At 24.4% G+C, this 22,529-nt stretch overlaps 4 protein-coding genes across 13 annotated transcripts in view; 2 read left to right on the top strand and 2 right to left on the bottom strand.

Moving 5' to 3' along the window:
* Positions 1-906: 906 nt before the first annotated feature.
* Positions 907-6,407, bottom strand: LOC124952908 (ATP-dependent RNA helicase DHX30-like). 6 transcript variants are annotated; one of them, XM_047503510.1, is made up of 15 exons: positions 6,266-6,335; positions 6,071-6,149; positions 5,862-5,985; positions 5,693-5,782; positions 5,544-5,628; positions 5,072-5,457; positions 4,779-4,963; positions 3,627-4,646; positions 3,150-3,491; positions 2,821-3,065; positions 2,523-2,730; positions 2,210-2,396; positions 2,001-2,083; positions 1,708-1,920; positions 907-1,011 (listed from the first exon to the last, which is right to left on the bottom strand). In XM_047503510.1, exons 2-14 carry the CDS (start codon positions 6,118-6,120, stop codon positions 1,737-1,739), a joined length of 3,189 nt encoding a protein of 1,062 aa, XP_047359466.1. In that variant the 5' UTR covers positions 6,121-6,149; positions 6,266-6,335; the 3' UTR covers positions 907-1,011; positions 1,708-1,736. The 6 variants fall into 6 exon arrangements, with proteins under 6 accessions (XP_047359466.1, XP_047359465.1, XP_047359468.1 ...); XM_047503509.1 differs by lacking the exon at positions 907-1,011 and adding an exon at positions 1,176-1,454; XM_047503512.1 differs by lacking the exons at positions 907-1,011; positions 6,266-6,335 and adding an exon at positions 6,374-6,407 and having other exon boundaries at positions 1,491-1,920.
* Positions 6,408-8,152: 1,745 nt separating this feature from the next.
* LOC124952909 (exodeoxyribonuclease) lies at positions 8,153-10,773 on the top strand. 2 transcript variants are annotated; one of them, XM_047503517.1, is made up of 7 exons: positions 8,153-8,182; positions 8,758-9,207; positions 9,306-9,432; positions 9,567-9,710; positions 9,848-9,991; positions 10,065-10,245; positions 10,546-10,773. In XM_047503517.1, the coding sequence occupies exons 1-7, from the start codon at positions 8,168-8,170 to the stop codon at positions 10,661-10,663; spliced, it is 1,179 nt and encodes a 392-aa protein (XP_047359473.1). In that variant the 5' UTR covers positions 8,153-8,167; the 3' UTR covers positions 10,664-10,773. The 2 variants fall into 2 exon arrangements, with proteins under 2 accessions (XP_047359473.1, XP_047359472.1); XM_047503516.1 differs by lacking the exon at positions 8,153-8,182 and adding an exon at positions 8,361-8,461.
* Positions 10,774-11,649: 876 nt separating this feature from the next.
* LOC124953159 (zinc transporter 7) lies at positions 11,650-15,130 on the top strand. Of its 2 annotated transcripts, none has more exons than XM_047504126.1 (2): positions 11,650-12,100; positions 12,607-15,130. In XM_047504126.1, exon 2 carries the CDS (start codon positions 12,643-12,645, stop codon positions 13,696-13,698), a length of 1,056 nt encoding a protein of 351 aa, XP_047360082.1. In that variant the 5' UTR covers positions 11,650-12,100; positions 12,607-12,642; the 3' UTR covers positions 13,699-15,130. The 2 variants fall into 2 exon arrangements, with proteins under 2 accessions (XP_047360082.1, XP_047360081.1); XM_047504125.1 differs by having other exon boundaries at positions 11,652-12,100; positions 12,603-15,130.
* Positions 15,131-15,474: 344 nt separating this feature from the next.
* The window catches only part of LOC124953158, a 175,847-nt gene continuing 168,792 nt past the window's right edge, over positions 15,475-22,529 (bottom strand). For all 3 annotated transcript variants that reach the window (XM_047504122.1, XM_047504123.1, XM_047504124.1), the window contains 3 exons: positions 20,215-20,527; positions 18,812-19,021; positions 15,475-18,304 (listed from right to left, as the gene is read on the bottom strand). In XM_047504122.1, the coding sequence (XP_047360078.1) occupies positions 17,666-18,304; positions 18,812-19,021; positions 20,215-20,527 (1,162 nt within the window). In that variant the 3' untranslated portion in view covers positions 15,475-17,665. The remainder of the gene's footprint in view (positions 18,305-18,811; positions 19,022-20,214; positions 20,528-22,529) is intronic.

The following is a 22,529-nucleotide window of genomic DNA, read 5'->3' as shown; positions in this document are numbered from 1 at the left end:
TAATCGAGAAAATAAACGTAAATAACGAATAATGAAAAAAACGTAATAATGAATTAACATTTTTTATATAAGAGAATTAGATGTTAAAAATATGCAGTTATATAAATATTAATATATTATACGTTATCATTAAATTTTCGACATTAGTAAATTTTCAGTTACAAAAAAAAATAAAAAAAAAGAAAAAGAAAAAGATTACAAAAATAACAAATTTATTATCATCGAGTACATTTTTTTTTTTAAATAATTATTCTAATCTCAATTAAAAATTGCATTACACATATGTATTTTAAAAGTTGTATGGAATCGAATTCGATATTAATTTATATTAAAGAATGAAAATAATGAAAATAAAAATAAAAAGAATGTTCTTATATTTTAATGTACGAGGACTGTTTGAAAAATTCGCGCCTTTCGTCTACTTCTCACTTTAAAATGTCCTTCACTTTAAAGATGAAATTTACAGATTTAATAAAAAAAAAAAAAAGAAAAAAAACAACGAACTTATTAAATCTCCCTAGAGAGTAATTATGAAAGAAATTAAAATTATTAAGTCAATAATGTAATAGATATAACGACTTAATATCCAAGTCATAATTTATTATATTAACTTAATAATTTATTATTAGTTTAAGAAAAATTATAATATTGAAAGATATAAAAAAAGTTAAAGTTTTTATTCAGAATATTATTAAGTTGAATTTTTATAGTTTTATATATATATATATATATACATTTATCTCGTATATTTAAATCTTCTTGAAAATTTTATAATAAAGTCAAATTATCATTTAGAGTTAACATTTCTTTTCTTTTTTTATTGTTTGACAATTTATTTACTGTTAAAGATTATAATTCATTACTATATAATTTAAATATTTATCTATAAGTATTTATAAACAAATTTTTATAATCGCAATAATATAATTTTGCATTATATTGTATATTATTTTTCTTTTAACACACAAGAAATTGTTGTTATTGAAATTAGAAGCGCATGCTTCCATGTACCTGCAAAGTGTATGTATAAATCAAGTAAGATATATATATATATACGTATATATTGTAATACTTAACTTATTAAATAATAATTTTCTATATGATATTAAATAATACTTTGTCATTTATATTTTATATCACATTAAAATTTATATGTATATATATACATATACATATAAATATATAAAATAGATATGAAATACCTCAGAATATTTCAAAAATATTAAATTTATTGTTATATGTACATGGTCGGTGGTTTGGAATTAGAAATTTGTTTAAATGTTCATAAACTAGATTATTCAAATAAAATTTTTTTATCAGCTATTCGCATCAATTATATTATTCATTATTATTTCAACTGGCGACATACGGTATATATGTATGTAGCTTGAGAATTTTAAAAGCATGTCGTAAGTTTATAAGTTTTAATAAGATATAAGAGGTGAAGTAAAAATTTATGGAAAAAAAAAAAAAAGAGAAAAAAAATAATTAAAAGAAAATTAGATGACATTTAGAATAAATATATATTTGGTTTTTATTTTCAAAATCTTTCTTTTTTTAAAATTGAAAGAAATTAAATAACGATAGAAATTAAATAAATTATCAATAAGCACTCACGCTTTATATAGACGATATTTTATATTATATTAAATCGTTATTGACTATATTTATATTTTGGTAAAATTATAAAAGATTTAATGTTTATACCATTGTTGTCCAACATTTGTTGACATATGTTACTTTATTTTTTTATCATTGTTCTTAGCACTTATATCTAACATTTTGGAAAGTACTCGTAACATTTCTGATCTATACTCATTCATATAATTATATTCATTGTGTGGACGTTTATCTATTATAAGAAAATAATTTACTACAGACCAAATAATATTACGGAATAACATAAGCTTTTCTGCTACCCTGGAAAAATTCGTTTATTAATAAAAAATGAATACTTATTAAAATTTTATAAAGTTATATGAAATAAAATATATATTTACTCTGGTGTACATGAAAATTTCAATGGTTTCTCTTCCCTCAACATAAGAACGATAATCTTTTCATTAAGGGAGTTATTATTCTCCTAAAAAATAGAAAATTATGTTTTATTTTTTATGTATTTTTTTTTCTTTTTTTTTTTTTTTTTTTTTTTTTTTTCTTATATCATTTTTATGGTAACAGAAAAATCACGTTATAATTTACAACTTACTTTTTCATATATGGAACCTTGACCAAAAAGTAATATGGTTAAGGGAGATATAATACTAGTATCATATACTAGCATATAGCGTGTATTTTGAAAATTTACACCATGAAAATATGTCAAGAATGAATTAGGTTCAAATATCTTATTATAGTTCACACTTTCTGTCATTATCTTAACCAAATTATTCAATCTGAAATAAATACATTGTAACAATAAACTGACCTCATATTTATATTATAATATTGATATTTTGATAAATCAATTGGTAGTGTTTATTTTTAGAATAAACATTTAATTCTGATCTATATATACGTACTCAGATTTAAGTTGAGATTTCTTTCTAAAAATATTTTTGTCATAAGAAAATTCATAATTCTCAAGTAGCATATTTGTAGAAGATAAAATAATACCATAAATTATTTCTTCGCTATATGCATCTTTACTTTGAAGCTTTATTGAATCAAAGATATCGTAATTTTTTATACCACAGGTCTGCAATTGTTTAGAAATTATACAACGTATTTCTGTAAATGTAAAAAAACTTTGTTTAATGAGAGAATAAAAATTTATAATATACTAAAATATAAATATATAAATTAAAAATAAACATTTACTATCATATAATTTTATTCTAAGAGGACTAATGTTCATATTGTTGCAGAAATAATCATTTGTATAATCGCTTTCATCTAATCTCTTTTTCCATTCAGTACATAATTTAGCTATAGCAAGATGATCACTTGTTCTATGATATTGCTCTTTAATATCTTTCTTAGAAGACTTATTATACAATGTGTTTGAAAAAATATCTTGTTCAATAGAATAAAGTGTAATAATAGATAGAATGGACTCTGTACACCTATAAAAAAAAAAAAGTGTAACTTTAGGAAATTATTTATAGAATAAAATATAAGTTTATGTGTATAACATTATTTCGCCTTACTTAAATATTGTTGAAAGAATTAAAGCTTTGCCTAACATTGGATGTACATGAATTGATGATAATCGTTTTCCTAATGGTGTTAAATTTTCATCCTTATCAATAATATCTAATAGCAGTAACGTTTTTATCGCTTTGTTTATTGCCATTTTGCTCGGTGATTCAATCATATGTTCACAAAATTGTTCAATCTTCTCATTAGTGTGACCTTTAATCTTAATAATTGTATCTTCCAGAGAACTGCATAATGCCTCAGGAATTGGATTAGGATGCAATTCATCATATTCCTTTTTTGTTATAAAATGATAACTTTCACCATCTTGTATCCGACCAGCTCTTCCTTTTCTAAACAACGAATATTATATTATTAATGAATATTATATTTAGTTACAAATTAAATTAACTGTTCTTTATAAAATAGTTACTATTTATAACAATTTTTATTAATAAATCAACTATAATAGTTGCTTATTTATGTACCTTTGTTGTATATTTGCTTGTGATACTTGTTGAAAGCCCATATAAAGTTTGTTATCTCGCCATATAGGAGTATTCTTAATACTAGTATCTATCACATATATAACATCAGGTATAGTGATGCCACTTTCAACAATATCTGTTGCCAAAATAATTTTTGAAGTGTCTTTTGGTACTGAATTAAAGATCCTGTGATGATAAACTATTGATAGTTTAGAATGTAATGGAATTACTAATAATTTTTGGTTTAGTGACGTATCATTATTAAGTATCGTATCTATTATCTTAATTTCTGCCCATCCTGGTAAGAAACATAATATTGTACCAGGTGGTTTATTATTTATAATCCATTTTATAAGACTTACAACTTGTTGAATATTAACCATTAGTATATTCGTATTTCGATTTATATTTCCTTTAATAAGATTCAAATTCATCTTGTTTTCTAACGGAGGTAATAAATTTGCAAAATCTTCTAAAAAATGCATTTTAACGGGATATCTTTTACCTTCTATATCAATTGTATCACAATTAAAATATTTTTCAAATATTTTAGTGTTAATAGTTGCAGACATAATAATAAGTTTTAACGAAGAATTATTTGTAAGTGCTCTTTTAATTAAAACAAAAAGTATGTCAATATCCAATGTACGTTCATGAACTTCGTCCAAAATAACATGGCTGTATCCTATTAAGTTTGGATTTTTCTCCATTATTTGGCATAAAATACCAGTGGTACAAAAAAGTATTCCAGCAGGAAATCGTGGATAAACCTTCTGTAATCGTACAGAAAATCCTATCACATCTCCTATAGATTCTCCTCTTTCAGAAGCAATACGTTCTGCTAAAGATATTGCAGAAATTCTGCGAGGTTGCGATACCAAAATATTACAGTCTGTAGCATTTCCATTTTTTATATAAGAATCTAATATAAACTGAGGAATTTGTGTGGTTTTACCACAACCTGTATTACCTCTAATTAATAAAATATTATTTTTTTCTAATTTTTCAAGTATTTTTTCCCTGAAAATAATAAAAATAATTATTATTAAATAGTTATTTTTTAAAAATTCATTAATAGAAATTTATACATTTAATGTAAAATTTTACATTTTCGAATTTTACAAAAATTGCCCTAGTACTTAACTTTCTTACCTGTATTGAAAAATAGGAAGATTATTATCATCAGTTCTAACCTTATTTTGCAAAAACCTACTTTTTAGGCTTTGATTACGCGTTTGATTGTACAAAAATGAAGGAGTCATACCAGTATCAATATCAACAGATACATCAGAACTATTATTTTTTAATTTAGGAGATTCGATTATATTTTTTACATTCTAAAGTCAAATGAAATGTTTTTTTATTAATAATTTAATATTTTTACATTTTTATAATTATATTTATAATTTAATAATTTTATATATGTAAATTATATAAATATTCACCTCTTTGTATATCTCAATCAATCTTTCAACTTCTTCCAAAATTGTAGAATCCAAATAAATAGGGATAGTTTTGTCCAATTTAGTTTCCATTTCCTCTTTCGTATATATTATTGGTTTATTAGCTTTTAATTTATTTTGCTTATACAACCAGTATAAACACTTTAATGATGCATCAGCTGAAGCTAATACTTTACTTGTACCTCTTCCTGTAAATGATTCCTTCATTGGCCAAGAAACTGAGCAAATACATTCCCAAGTTACACGTTCTTTATTTTGGGAACAAGTAAAATCCATACGAAGTAAATTATTAATATTTAATTCTTTCATTACAATATAATAAATATTTTTTAAAGTATTAACACTGTTTGGATACAATTTAAACATATCTGAAAAATATAATGCACTTACATTACATATTGAATTATTATTTAAAAAAACAATTTCTCTAATAATAATAACATAAATATTTTACCTTCAAATGTAACTTCTTCATTTTTTCTTAATTTTGTATCATATATTGCGTTCTTATAACTATTATATCCTTCTTTTCCATTTTCCTAAAATATAAATACTTGATAAAATCATTAATTATACAATCATTATATTTATTATTTCATTTACCTCTAAAAGTCTTTGCGTAAAATTCGGACATTCGACTGAATTAATCAAATTCGGTTGCTTTAAATCTTCTAAATGAATACTATTATTTACCTTGTACAAACAAATAATATTACTTCAAATATTAAGAAAAAAATAAACAAAAAATCTTATATAATCAATATTTTATTACCTTGGCTACATTATCAACTAATTTTCTTTCTTCTTCACTTTGTGTTCTATAATATCGCTTTATTTTATTAAGATATAATTGTTTAATAGATGATTCACATGGCCATGCCACTTGAGATCTGATACTATATTGCAAAAAAAGAAAAAAATATATATATTTATATGACATACATAAAAGAAATAATATTCATTTTAATTATATGAACTTACAAACAACGAGTTCTTCCTTTCTTATAAAATATTACTCGATAATTAAACATCCTTCTAATAAAGTATTATCACGGTTAACCTAAAAATAAATTGATTGATGATAAATTTATATCGTTTTAAAAGGAAAAAACAAACAAACAAACAAACAAACAAACAAACAAACAAAAAGCACACGAAACTTTATATCAACATTACTTTATTAATTTACTTTCATAAGATTTGTTTCGAATTAATTTTCTTTTATTTATTTTTGTATACATTTTATATCTTCTACCGTGATATATACCATTAGAATATACGTACGTATAAACCACGTGATATTACACCGATGAATTAGATTTAAAGAGATATTCATCATCTTTCGCTCAAATACGATTATGTGACTTCAGCGACGTGTATGGACAAAATATGAATTACAAATGCAATAAAGAAATATTGTTCCCACTATATATATATATATATATATAGTATCGGTGTATAAGTTTTAATAATAATAATACAATAAATAATAATAATAATAATAAAAAAATTAAAATTTTTCAGTGTTTTTTTAATTAAGATATTATATTAGAATTCCATATACTATATTTATCTATTGAAATATAATTACTTATGTAAAATTTAACATTATCTAAAAATTAAATCTAACTTAATTTACTTTAATGTTTAATTAGAAAGAGATTGAAAGGATTTTGAAAATCCATTCAAATACGCTGCCATTTACTTTGTAATACTTTTTAATTTTAACTAATGTAATGTTAAAATAGAGAAAATGCATTTCTTTTTTTTTAACAATTTTATAAACTTAATTGTTAAAAATAATTGTCATCTAATTATTAATATTATTAGAATACACCACGGTGCTATGCAAATAAAATCTTTATGAATGTTAAATAATCGAAGGAATTGTAATATAAAAGAATAATATAAAATATATATACACGCAAAAGAAATAAATTAATTATGTTTGTTTGCATCGATAAAAATAAATAAAAAAAATCATCTGTTTTCAAAACACTCACAGTTTTTGAATTACGTATCTAAAATGATTATTGTCGTTCTACTACATATTTTTTTGTAAGATTATTATACTAAACGGAATGCATTTTTAAGACATTTAGAATGAATCCAAAAATCTAACCATAAATTTACACACATACGAAAATCAATAATAAAGTTATAAGTTTCTTTTTTTGTTCACGAAAAATGTCAAAAACAACGTCTACATCAACAATGAATTTAAACGTAATTCTTTACAAATTATCACGAAGAATAATGTTTTCAAAAAAACTTTATTTTTATGCGTTAACTGTTCTCGGAAAAGTATCATTTTTTGACACGATTTTTTTAAAAAGTAAATAAAATTTATTCAAAAATTCGAAAAAGCCATATCCTCATTTGAATCTTCATCTTTAAAAATGAGTCCTTGTTCCTCAAAATCGATAAAAAATTACGAATATATTCATTGCTAGAGTTATAAAACTAGATGAACAATTTAAATTGTAGACATTAGATTTTCGCACTTGTAACTATAGATAACTTCATATGTCGTCATAGATAAAATTTTTACATCATCTTAATAAAAAATATATCGAATAAAATTAATTGAAATTAATTTTGTTGTTAAAAATATATAAAATAATTTTTTAATTTGATAAAAATATTAAACATATACTTTTTTTTCTATTATTATATTATTTATTTTGATTTATTTTGATCATTTATCTATTTATTTGTTACATATTATCTATCATAATATTTAATCATTTCTACGATCTTTTTAATTATTCTTGAAAAAAGGTAAAAAAAAAAAAAAAAAAATGGTTATATGATTATTAAGAAAAAAAGATAAAAGAATTTTTTAACGAAGAGCAATAGAAAAACATTTTCATATTTTTTACTTTTTTATAATTATCTCAAATTTTGTCCATTTTATAAATGAAATATATGATCCTTTCTATAAGTTGATTTATTTTTGGTTCATTCTATCGACGAGACTAACCTGATCACATTTTATAAGATCTCGCATGCGCGACAAATATCCCGCGCAATTTGGCGTCCTTGCTCGTTTTTTCTCTCCATTGAATTCGGCTGATAATGTTTGGTGCCAATGTAAGATTTCTGTATTAATATTTTAATATCTATATATCTATATATATATATATATAGATATATATATTATATTTGATATATATAAATCACGAATAAAAAGAAAATTTCTCTTTATAATATTAATATACATACACATATATATATATACATACATACATACATACATTTGATTTGTAATAAAGTTAATTTATATATATATATATATATATATATATATATATATATATATAAAGTCGAAGAATAATCAATATGCCACCAAAGAAAAGCAAAGTATTGAAGGTTAGTAGAAAAATATTTGTTAATAAAATACATATATCCATTTGTCCTTCATAAATTTATTTACGTACATATATTTTTTTATTATATCATAATTATAGAAATTATTTATAAGGAATAATTCATAAAAATGTTTTTTCCTTTTTCTTTTTTCTTTCTTTTTTTTTTCTTTTTTTTTTCTTTTTTTTTTTTTTTCTTTTCTTTTTTTTTTTTCGTTGAAACAAAATTATTCACATTACTCTTCAATGCGTCAAGAAATCATTTCAATGTTTATTAAATAATTTTTTGTTTTTGTTTAGACAAATGTATCCAAAAGTAAACTTGCTAAAGATAAAAAATCATCCGATATAGTTCCTAAAAAGAATTCTGATTCTAATAAAGAATCTGGAGAATCATCAATAGAACAAATAGGTGAATCAGTAAAAATTTCTGAACAATCTACTAAAAAACAAACCAAAGCAACTGAGAAAGAAGTTAATAATGAAACTGTTAAAAATTCTAAAGGAACTGTTAAAAATTCTGTTGTCAATTCTGTAAAAGAATCAGTTTCCAAAAATAAACGTAAAGCAAATGATAACGATGAACCTGTTGCTAAAAAAGCTAAAACTGAAAATAAACCAATTATTAATAGAACTGATACTAACTTGAATGAGATATATTTTGATTGCGATAAACTTAATACAGAAGGAATGAAATATAATTTAAAAATTAGCACCTGGAATGTTTCTGGGATTAGAGCAGTTATAAAGGTAAATTTTATTTGTTTATTTAGCTTTATTGCTATATCATTACATATTTATAAATGTATGTGCACATTCGATACTTATATGTAGATATTATGATATAGAAAAATGGAATGGATTATATTGTCAAGGAAAATGCAGACATTGTTGCGTTGCAAGAAACTAAATGTAACACTAATAAACTACCAAGTGAAATAAAAGTGCCAGGATATCATCATTATTATGCAGATAGTAAACATAAATCTCTCTCTCTCTTTCTCTCTCTCTCTCTCTCTCTCTCTCTCTCATACACACACACACACATATATATCTTGTTTTTTTATTAATTTATTAATTTATATAACAAATATCTATTATTATAACAGGCAAAAAAGCTGGCTATTGCGGTGTAGCTTTGTATACAAAAGAGAAGCCCATTAATATCAAGTATGGCTTAAATAATTCTAAACTTGATGAAGAAGGCAGATTAATTACAGCAGAATATCCAAACTTTTTCTTATTGAATGTTTGTAAGTTATTGATAATACTATATACAAGTTTATTTATATTTTATTTTACCATACTATATTATGGTGTAGAGGTAAACGAATTCCTTGTTAAAATATTTATATTTATTAATATATTTTCAATTTATCATATATTGTAGATGTGCCAAATGCTGGAGCAAAGCTGGTAACTATGCCCAAAAGATTAGAATGGAATGAAAAATTCAAATCGTATGTTAAAGAATTGGATAAGAAAAAACCTGTCATAATTTGCGGAGACATGAATGTAGCTCATCAAGAAATTGGTAAATGCAATCAGTTGCAATTTTTAATAAGCATAAAATTATATAAAGAAAAGTTAAATACTATCTTTTACAGATTTAACAAATCCTAAAACCAATACAAAAAATGCTGGATTTACTAAAGAAGAACGAGATGGTATGACTGACTTTTTAGATCAAGGATTTGTTGATACATTCAGAATGTTGTATCCAGACAAAACAGGCGCTTATACTTTTTGGTCATATTTTGCTAATGCAAGAAGTAAAAATATTGGCTGGTAAGTTTAGTAACTTATTTACAATTATTTTATAAATATATAATTATGTATTTATATAATTAATAAGAGAAGGATTAAAAGTAGAATCAAGAGTTTATTGAAAAAAAAATAAAAAAAAAAAAAAAATATGTATAATTCTATTAAAGAAATTTTCTTCTTTTAATTCTCTTTGGATGATTTAATAATTTTGATTTAAAAAATTTCTCTCTGATAAAGTTATTGAATCATCCTTATATATATACAATATACTTGATAATATCTCACATATATACTTTTATTATCAACTTATTTTATATCTAGGAGATTGGATTACTTCTTGGTATCTGAACGTATTCAAAACAAAGTATGCGATAACGTTATAAGAAGCAATGTTTATGGGAGTGATCATTGCCCGATTGTTTTATACGTTACTTTATAAAACAAATTCCATTTGTCATTTATCGATCATTCCTCATTTAATACAATTATAATAATGATGTTTTAATATGTTCTATTTATTGCAAAATATACTTTGAAAATAAGAAATGATATCAATTTTTTTAATTTCTCCACAACTAAGAATTAAGTTCAATATTTTTGTTTTGTATTTTCGCGGGATAATAGCGCCATCTTGGCCATGTCTATTATTGCCATTTTCTCCTTTCTGATAAGGAGAATGTTCGAGTTTAGTTTTCTTTTTTTTCTTTTTTTTTTTTTTACGATAAAAAGTTACCATCAACAATATGGCACGATTTTCTGATAATATTATTTACTATGCCGAATGTTATTCATATATGTATTATATATTATTTTTAGTTTTCTCTTAAATAGAAGAATTATTTAATTTAATTCAAACACTTTCTATATTTCCATTATCTACAATTCTATCATTCTATAATCTGTTAATTAAATAATAGACCTTTTAAAATACTTCCAAAATTTATTATATATATATATATGCGAAATAATATCCATCTATATTAGTAATCAATATCTATATAGACCCAATATCTGTTAGTAATTAAAACAGAAATAGTACACAAAGTTTATAAACAAAGTACGAAAAGAAAACATTATAAATTAATTGAAATAATAATTATTTTCAAATGTAATCGTGAGAGAGAGAGAGAGAGAGAGAGAAAGAGAATTCTATAGATAATAAATGAATTAATTTTAATTTACGTATCGATGATATAATTTAAAGTTTTTTTTATTGACCAAAAAGAAAATATTCTATTCCTATTCTTATATTGCATTATATTAAAAAAAAAATAATAATAAATAAATAAATAAATAAAAAAAAAATAAAGTTGAACAATTTAACATAATCCATGAAAAAAAAACATTAACAATAAGATAACCTATATTGAGACATACAAAATAACTTGGTATTTATTTCTTATCATATTGTCATTATGTAATTTTAAGTATTTTAAAAATACTTATAAAACTATTAACATCTATCTCGTATAGAATAAAGGAAATATACGTAATGTTCGATTTATTTTATTTCCAATGAATAATTATAAAATAATGAAAGAAATTCTTTTTTTTTTTTGATTTTAAATAAATTTCATAAAATACGTAATTAGAAAATTATATAAAGAAATAATATTAATAATATTTTTTGTTAAACTTTGCAAATCATTTATCTATCTATTTAACGACTGACTGAAAGACATTGAACTAAGCGACATGTAGAATATGCTCCCATACGTTGTGTAGTGTTGCCGATGTACAGTGCCACGAATGTTTTTGCGAACCGGTTAAAGCGAATTATTAGTGATTTACTATCATGAATTCGTTTTAAGGAAGAATTATAAATTATTCTTGGATTAATTACAATCCCCCGTTGTTTTGGATTTTGTACAAAAAGGTAAGATTTAACAAAAAATGTAAAGGTTAAGATATATTTGTGAACGTGTCACGTCAGTCTATGAAGTTACGATGATATTAACCCTTTGCACTCGTATGTTTAGCGTAACTCGACATTTTTTAGAATGGGATACTAACAATTTTTTTGTGTCATAAAATTTATTTATATTTCCATTAGAATAAAATATGTGATGTATTTATTTTTTCTAAAAAAAAAAAAAGAAAAAAAAAAAAGAAATAAACATTACAAGAGGTTAATAATAATTTTTAAATTAAATCAATAATTGTTTTTAATGTAAACCTTGTTGTGAATTAGAATATCACAAACATTTGAAATAAATTGATTAGTTGATCCTCTATGAGTTATTTTTATTGTTATTTTTATGTACCAGATGTTAGTAATGAATGTTATCATATTTTTCATTGTATGTGTATTTTATTCTTATCATATACTTTATATGTATCTTGATTATTATAATAATGCATTATTTATTTTGTTTTAGGAAGTGTTTTTAATATAATTAATCCTGGCGCCTAAACAAAATGCTTCCACCATATTCGCACAAGGATTCACGCAACATTGGCAGCCGTATCAAGGAGAAGCTTCTTGGTTGGAAGCGTTTAATTTTTTCTGACAAAAATACCAGGAACTTATTTTTGTTTTCAGTTTTAAATTTATCTTTTGCTTTCGTTGAATTATCATATGGATTATGGACAAACAGTTTGGGCCTAATCTCAGATAGTTTCCATATGTTTTTCGATTGTACCGGCTTGTTATTTGGTTTGGTAGCATCAGTTATCACAAAATGGAGAGCCAATGACCGATACTCTTATGGTTATGTACGTGCAGAGGTATTAGGCGGATTCGTTAATGGATTGCTATTGTTATTCATAGCTGTCTTTATAATGTTTGAAGCTGTTGAAAGAGCTATCGAGCCACCTGAGATAAAACATGAAAGACTTTTTACTGTATCTGTGATGGGACTCATAGTGAATTTAGTAGGAATATATGCCTTTCAACATGGACATGGGCATGGCCATGGTGGTCATGGGCATTCTCATTCTCATAGTAGTGGGCATGGCCATTCTCATTTGAATCATAATCACAGTCACAATCATCTTGATATTGAAATGGATCCAACTTTTACTGTTAATAATTCTCAAATTATGAAAGGAGTTTTTTTACATATATTAGCAGATACTCTGGGATCTGTAGGAGTAATTATATCGGCTGTTTTGATGCAAATGTTTGGTTGGATGATAGCTGACCCTATTTGTTCCATGCTCATTGCAGTATTGATAGTGTTAAGTGTAGTTTCATTAATGAAAGAATCTTGGGAGATTCTTATGCAAAGACAACCTTCGGCTTTGGATCATGTTTTACCACAGTGTTACAATAAAGTGACCCAATTGGCTGGAGTTTATAGTGTACAAGAACCACATTTCTGGACACTTTGTTCCGAAGTTTATGTTGGTTGTATAAAACTGGAAGTAGCACGAACTGTAGATCCAAAGTATGTGGTTGCGCATACTCAAATGATTTTTCAAGCAGCAGGTGTGAGACAACTAACGGTGCAATTGGATTATGCACCTATGTGATCTATCAGAAACGTGCGTATTGTAAAGTGTTCTTATAAATGCTCCAGAAGTGTATTCATTTGTCGAGTTTGTCAAAAAGGTGCAAGAAGTACAGCTCTGACGCAAACTATTTTTGCGATTTTGAGTCTGTGCGGTTGCTTAGTTTTTAATAGAGGAGAATATCAATTTCAATTACAAATTATTTAAAGAATTATATATAATTTGCCAACTGTCAGCCATTGGAGCCATTAATATAGGATCCTTTTAGTCCTAAAGCTCCACATTGCTGTTTCCTAGCTTTTTGAGCATCATGCTCTATAGAAATTATATAAATCCAAACAATATTGCATTTCATTATATAGTTAATAAACTTTTACTTTTGTGCTTTTAAATTAATGCGTATAGATCTCTTTTGAGATCTGAATTCTTTTATGATTACGAAATACGAAGATGTTCTTGTAACCGATATCTATTGACTTGAAAATTTATAGATAAATTATCATTTTCAAATATTAAATCTAATCATAAGATTTTCATTTTTTATATATTTGTGTAAAGATGCTCATTTTCAGGTTATGTTAATGATTTTTACCAATATATTATCAATATATAATTACAAATATATTTAACAATAAATAAAAATAGAAGATTTTTAATATTTCGTTGAAGTAATTTATATGAAATATGATTTATATAAAATACTTATTTTATAGTAGAAGTGTTATTCCATTATAAATTACTATTCAAATATTGTAAAAATAATTTAAGTCGCAAACAATTATAATTATATTAAAATCAATAGAATTAATTCCGAACAAATTTTTTAAGGAACATCTGTTAAGCTGGATTTTTGCATTTAAACAAAAAAGAAGAAAAAAAAAAAGAAAAAATGACTCGATATTTTCTATATATTTGTGCATAAATATATATGTTATTGTAATTCATTTTCTTTATCAATGGACTTTATTTTTCAAGAGTTACTTTTCATATATACATAGACAAGTATGATGCAGTATTACTAATGAACTAGACAGAAAATTACTATAAATCATTATGCAATTTTAGGATAAAAAAAGAAACAACATTTTTCCAACCAGCTGTGCAGATTCAACCAAAAAATGCAGCTTATAGTAAGAAGACAAGAAAAAAGAACAAAATATTTACATTCCATGACGTAGATCAATCATTAACGAAGATTTAACCGAATAACTTTTCCCGCCAAAAATCTGATCAATGATAATCGCATGAAATTCCATTGACCTCCTAAGAAACGAGTCGTTGTCATTTTAATTTGCAATAATTAATATTAATAAAATAAACAAAACAAAAAAAAATAAGCGATCGTTTAATGATTAATCGAAATCATGAAAGGAACGTATACCTTTTTTTTTATTATACTATTGTGAAACTTGTATGATGCATCGTCTCTCCATAGTAATTATTCCCAGCGAGAGCTCATATTGTTATGTTTTCATAATCTTAATATATAACCTAAAGAAGCGCATGTAAAAAGAAAAAAAAAAAAAAAAAAAAAAAAAAAAAAAAAAAAAAAAAAAAAACAAAGAACGAGGATAAGAAAAAGGATATCTTTAATCGAAAAAGATAAGGATAATAAAAAATACTTCTAACGAATTTTTTTTATCGTTTTTCCCTTTTCTGAAATGTTTACCCGTAGTAGTGTGTATGTATGTGTATATATATATATATATAAATTTATATATATATATATATATATATGTATGTATGTGTGTTTATGTTGTTGTGTATATATATATAGTTTGTATTCGTACATACATATAATCTCAAATACGTATTACATTTATTTTAGAGGATATGTATACACATATAAATACATAAAGGTTTATAATAAAATTACTTCGAGTTGATTTCGCACGTTGAAGTTTCAATAGCGTTAAATCTCTATTAAATAATTTTCACAGATAATAACGTGTAACGTACGGTAACGATTTTACCGACAGTACCGACGGTAAAGTAGATCTTGTCAAAACGATTACTTATTTAATTAGTTTCTTTTTTTTTTCTTTCTTTCTTTCTTTCTTTCTTTTTTTGTCGTAAAGTAGGCCCACAAATATGACATGTAACATCCGAAAAGATATCTTTTTTTTTTTTTTTCGCTATTTCTTAACGTTATAATTATTAATGGTGTTTTGTACGTGGCAGATAATAGAAAAATGTTTACTACCTACATAATAGAATAATAACGAGCGTGTATATATATATATATATATTTATATATATATGTGTGTGTGTGTTTATTTAACGATAAGTAAATGACCTACCGTTATAAAATTATTCGTATGAAAGTATAAGAAGAAACATATTGAGAAGAAAATCTGACTAAGCTGAATGAAAAACAATTGTAGGTTATGTTGTACATCATTTACTATTTTCCTATGTTTTTGTCTTGATCTTTCTTGATTTCTTTTTTAATAAAATTTCTTTTTGACAGATCAGGATTTATGGCAGTATAATTTGTGCGTTTTTTTACGCAGATGGTCGAATACTTAAGCCAAATATTGAGAATTATTAATCTTGTATTAGCGTTTCTGAAATATCGCAGAAATACAACAATTTATAATAATTATTAACTATGTGTTAATTCTATTACTTGATTTGGCAGTTTTTTCTTCGAACGATATATTTCGTAACTGTACATATAGATGAATCGTCGTATATATATATTTCATAAAATTACAATTTATCGACTTTTTTATTTTCTCTCTTTCTCTCTCATATCTATCTTGGATTTGTTAGGGTTAAAATTTATAATATAAAATTTCTCTAAAATTCCAACAATATGTTACTTGCCTTAAACCTGTTTTTTTTTCTTTTTTTTTTTTAATCTCTCTCTCTCTCTCTCTCTCTCTCTTTCATTTTTCTTTTCTTTCTTTATTTTATTATTTTTTTTTTTTTGTCAAATTTTTTAATCATAACTTCCATATACAACATTTAATAATATCGACGATATAATGTACTAGTGATAATAATATATTACTCTGAGTCGTATCTTACAATCCATCTAACAACGATGAACGTAATAATTATCGCAGTCGCAACAGCCTCTTCTTTAATAAACATTCCAATCGAGAAAATAAGACGCATATATTATTATTAATTTTGGTCTTGCTACGATCATTAAGCTATGATTTCTGACAAGAAATAGAAACAGCAAAAAGAAAATTTCATCTTGATGATTAATGAAAGCCTTCGAGTTCAAATGTTCCTTTCTTTCTTTTCTCGACAAAGTCTATTTTATTTATATTTTTATTTATCAAATAATTAGCCCATAATAGTAATATCTTTGAATAATTCAAGAAAATGAATACTGTTAAAGGACTAAGAGCAAAGCTAGTAGCGAATCTAAATCATTCCCTTTTTTCTATTCTAATCCAAACTTTGACATATCATTATCATCATCATCATCATCATCATCATCATCATCATCATTATCATTATCATTATCATCATGATCATCATCATCATTATCATTATCATCATCATCATCATCATCATCATCATCATCATCATCATCATCATTATTATTATCATCATCATCATCATCATTATCATTATCAACGTTGTAATTTATAAGCATTTGTTCTACAAAGGACTGGGAGATCCTGGTCCCAATTTTTATCTCCTGTGTATTATCCATCTTTACAAATGAAAATCTAAACAAAGTTGTTTGCTGAAAAAAGGCTGTACTCTTGAAAAAAAAAAAAAAAAAAAAAAAAAAAAAACCTAAAAATCAATATACGTATCTCTTCTCTTATTCCTCAACTCACTTTTTATTTTCTCCTATTCTAATAATAGTAGCTTTCTTTCTTTTAATATGCCTTGCTAGGAACATTCTACTTTGACAGGATTCAACCTGGTATTTATTATTTTTTCTTTCTTTTCTTTCTTTTTTTCTTTTTTTTTTTTTTTGCTTTCAGTTCTGACTCTTGTTCCTTTTCATTTATTGGATTCATTTTTTCTTGCTTTTACCGCTCTTCTGTAACATAGTAATTTTTAATCGACAATTGGAACCACCGGTATAAACTACCTCAGCTTTACCACCTTCTTCAATCGCTGCTACCAAAGCTTTGACTGATCTTACGTTAACATCTTTAGCACTAATCTCAAAACAGTTGCCTGTATAACGATCTCTCGTACATTTACCAATACTCGATGCTTGTTTCTCTGTTAATTCGATACCATCTAAACAAAGCCAAGTAAGATATTGAAGATTCATAATAATCGTTTGAAGAAAAACATGTTCCATTTGTGTTTTTTTGGCGCTGTCGGTGACAATTAAGCCATTCATTTTAAGAAAACTCAAATTACAAATTTTTAAATGCTTTGCTATTTGACGCATCGTTTTTTCGCTGTCCTCTAAACTGATACGCCAAAAACTGATTCTTAGTGATTGTAAATTGCGAAAGTGTGAAGAGAGACAAGCAAAAAATTGTTGGAGTATTTTATCGTCAATAAATAATAAAGATCCACTGCTACCTCCTATTGCCGATTTGTCTAACGATAAATCTAATTCGCTTAAACCGGTGAAGCCTGCTAAGAATGGAAGTAGTAGAGGTCCGCGTAATGCCAGCCGATCGTTTACCGTCACCTAAAATCAGAATTAATGGTCATATATTGAAGTTTATAACGTAATAATTAAAAATAATCTTGTTATAAAAATTTTTCCGTTTAAATCCGTTTTTCTTATCTTCATTTTAATTATTAATTAAGTATTATCTAATATAATTACAATTCTATTACCATAGGATTTACACATATCCGATATATAGAAATTTTTTTCATACAAAAATTTTATCATAGATTTTACCTTGATATTATTTATTAACAAGATTATAATTATAATTCAAAAAAATATTGTCATCATATAATAATAATCAATAAATATGATCATCATTTTTTCTTTTTCTTTTTTTTTTTTTTTTTTTTTCTTTCGATATAATATATTTTTCTCTTATTTATTATATTATTATATATTATTAATATCTATATCGAATATTTGCAAATGAACATTGGCATAAGATAAATAAATGTTGGAATTTATAGATCAATAGAATCTCTTTTATCTCTATGAAATTAATTATTATTAAAAGCCAACCTGGAATCCAGCCAATCTGAGAAAGACGATAGCAGGACAAGCTGGAGGAGGTGCAGCTCGTAGTAACTCGGCACCAGCATCGTCACGACGTCCTAATCTCGCAAGAGGACCTTCGTGGACTGCCAGGTGGAGACGAGCATTACATAGACTCAATTCCCTCACGTTTGTGTACCTCAGTAACTCTGAGAATACCGCTAGAGTTTCGGATTCCTATATGCAGAAATATATACATACATACATATATACATACATATATACATATATAAATATGTGTGTAGATATCATTCGTTTAAACGAGAATTCTCATCTCTGGTGATAACATTTCGAATACAATAATACATACAAAGAGATACTTTCCATAATTGTTTCTTTTTTTTTTTTTTTTATTTATTTATTTATTTCATACAACAAATTAAAACGTTCGAAATCATAAATGAATCATGTTAAAAAATATATATGAAAAAAAAAAAAAAAAAAAAAAAAAAAAAAAAAAAAATAATAATCACAGTCAAATTAAAAATAATATTCGTTAGTATTATTATTATTAATATTATTTCATTATTTTATATTATATGATATTATTAAAAAAAAAAAAAAAAAAAAAAAAAAAAAAAAAAAAAAAAAAAATAATAATAATAATAATAATAAACGAACAATTTGTTTTGTTTTTGTTTTGCTTGGATCATTTAAAGTATAATTTAATTTCTTTTTTATACAATAATCGATAGAAAATCAATTGTTTTCGAACTCGTTAAAAATTGATGCTAAAAGCAAACGTAAATCTATGTGGGACGTTAAGAATGCGCATTTGAAACGTCTAACGAACTTAACTTCTCTAAAATTTCTTCCAACCTTTTGAGGAAAGTTTAGAACTCAAGTAGCAAGTAGTGCTATCGATAGAAACTATAAATTTACTTAATCATCTAACTTTTTAACGACTTTTTCAAAGACATATCTTTGAACTTCCTTTTCGTTGATCTTCGTATTTTCTTCGTTTAAATTTGATCATTCTTCAGGCTAATTAACGAATTGCTTTGATGTTTTTTCTTCATTAAGAATAAAAATTAAGTAAATTAGATTTTTAATTCTCATTGCCTTTGTCATGAATAAAAATTAATTAATAAAGTATTATATGTCGATAATGGATTATTTTCTAGCATTGTAATAAAGTATATTTTTTTAATATAAAAAAAAAAAAAAAAAAGCAAAAAAAAAGAAAAAGAAATTATTCAAAAGACAATCTATAATACTGTCGAAAAGATCAAAATTTATATATAAAATTGAATGAGTTCTATATTATCGGTATATCTTGCGTATCGAATTGAACAAACGCTTCATTGATTAATTTTATATACGTAATAAAAACAAAATATTATAAATTTTGATTAGCAAAACAATCTTACTTCTATTCTGAAGGTCCAACCCTCAAGACTGAGAAGTTTTAAAGTTGTATTCCTGGCCAGTGCTTGACAGAGAAGTCTAGATGGATGATCATCAAGGGCTAGTCTTGGACTTGCTAGATCAAGAAGTTGAAGACAAGGTGCCTCTGTCAAGGCCAGGACAAGAGGCATCACATCAGCTGGTTTCGAAGCACCGGCTGCTCTAAGAGCATCTAAGTATCGCGCTTTTCTTATCGTTTCTCCTAAACAGCCAGCATCCAAACCACCCAAAAGACATTTTGACACGTTCAATGATCTCAGCTTACAGCTTGGCTCTCTGTAAACAAAATGAATTATTCTTCTGATTAGTAAACGTATTTTTTCTTTTCTTTTTCTTTTTTTTTCTTTACCTATGGCTATTAGATTTATTGCAATTTATGATTGATACATTTTGACAATTGGATTTAATTAATATATATATATATATATATATATATATATATATATATATATATATATATATGAAATTATTAGACAATTTATTATAATTATTATCATAATTGTTATTATTGATTGTTAAATATAAAATCATTTTAATTTAAAACTTCTACAACTTTAAATCATCGTTAAAGTTGGAGATTAGAATATGTTATTATTTGTGATAAAGGAAAAGTTAAAATATAATCAGTAATATTTTCTGTCATGTTAATTGGATCAAATATTATCGAATATAATCGATAAAAGTTAACGTAGCTTTTGATATCTTCCAGTTAAGCTTAGTCACGATCAATGATCCGTATAATCGTTTATCTTATTAACACCAATCGGCTGTAAAAATCGAATGAGAAGCATCTCGTTTCCCCTATCATTGTGATTTACCGTGTGAACTAATATCATAAATAGCGTATTGCCATGATCTATCCAGTGAAATAAATCGTTTTTTTTTTCTTTTTTTTTTTTAAGAGTATCTAGACAAACATCCATGACATCTTATATTTATTAATAATTTTTATTTGCATTTTATATACAATTTGTTATAGAGTATGTATGAAAAAAAGTGAACTTTCTTTAATTGATTTACATTTATCATTTTAATAATATTTAATATTACATGTTTTTCAGATAGAATATATATATATAAAATATGATTAATGTTTAATATGAAGCATTAATAATAAATATCTTTAAAAAGCATAATATAATTAATGTTTAATATCAAACAATTTACAATTAAGTGATTTCTTTCGTCTGATCGAAATTATACATAATAAATCTCTTTTCACGTTAATTGTTCCGAAATATTTTATACGATCAGTTTAATATTAAAATTTTTTTTTTTTAACTTTAAATAAGCTATATGTAAAATTTGATTTAATCGACTTCTTGTATAATGATTTAATACAAAAAATATTTCACATACACACACACAGACGCCATTCCTATTCCTTATACATATATATATATATATATATATATATATATATATATATATATATATATATAAAGAAAAGAGATAAAATAGAAATAATTGGGTATTTATTGTAAATTTTATAATACTTCATATTCAACTCTTAATAAACAATAATAATCATAATTAAATTTATATATATGAAATGTTACATATAAAAAATGCTTTGGCAAAAAATAGAATATATTTTAGATGCATGCTATCGATATAGGTGTCATTGATAATAAAAATGATAAAATGAGAACGAGAAAGACAGAGAGGGAAAAGGTTAAGGAGAAAATTAATGAAAGACGTGAACGTGTGGAATGTAAAGCACGCGTAAACCCACCAGGTTGAAATAACGCTGTGAACATTCTTTTCCTTTTTTTATTTTTTTTTTATTTTTTTTATTTTTTTTTTTTTTTTCCTTCTTTTCTTTTCCCTGAAAGATTCAATTTATTCTCATTGGGACAGACAAAAGTGAATAGGCCTGGGAAAAAAGGGAGAAAGAAGAAGAAAAATGGGAAGTAAAACGGTCCAGGCCAGCTGGTGCTCGTTTTTAATTAAAAACATATCATACGATTTGTAATTATGAATGAGCCATGCTTGTGATTCGTTTGACGGTCAAATGCTCGACAAAAAAAATTTTTTTTGCAATTTGTTTCAATCAATTCAAAGACGACTAATTTTTAATATCCTAAAACGAATTGGTTCTTATTAATGAATATTTATCTTTCGTTTTTTTCCAAAGATAGTAAAATTTTAATTTTCATATTTTTACATGAGAATAAAATTAATTGATTTCAATTAATACGTGGCTGCAATTAAAAATAATATGTGCCCATGTATATATATATATATATATATATATACATATATATAAATGTTCTCT

Source organism: Vespa velutina, chromosome 11, assembly GCF_912470025.1.
Source record: "Vespa velutina chromosome 11, iVesVel2.1, whole genome shotgun sequence".
Lineage (NCBI taxonomy): Eukaryota > Metazoa > Arthropoda > Insecta > Hymenoptera > Vespidae > Vespa > Vespa velutina.
This window is presented reverse-complemented; position numbering and strand designations above follow the sequence as displayed.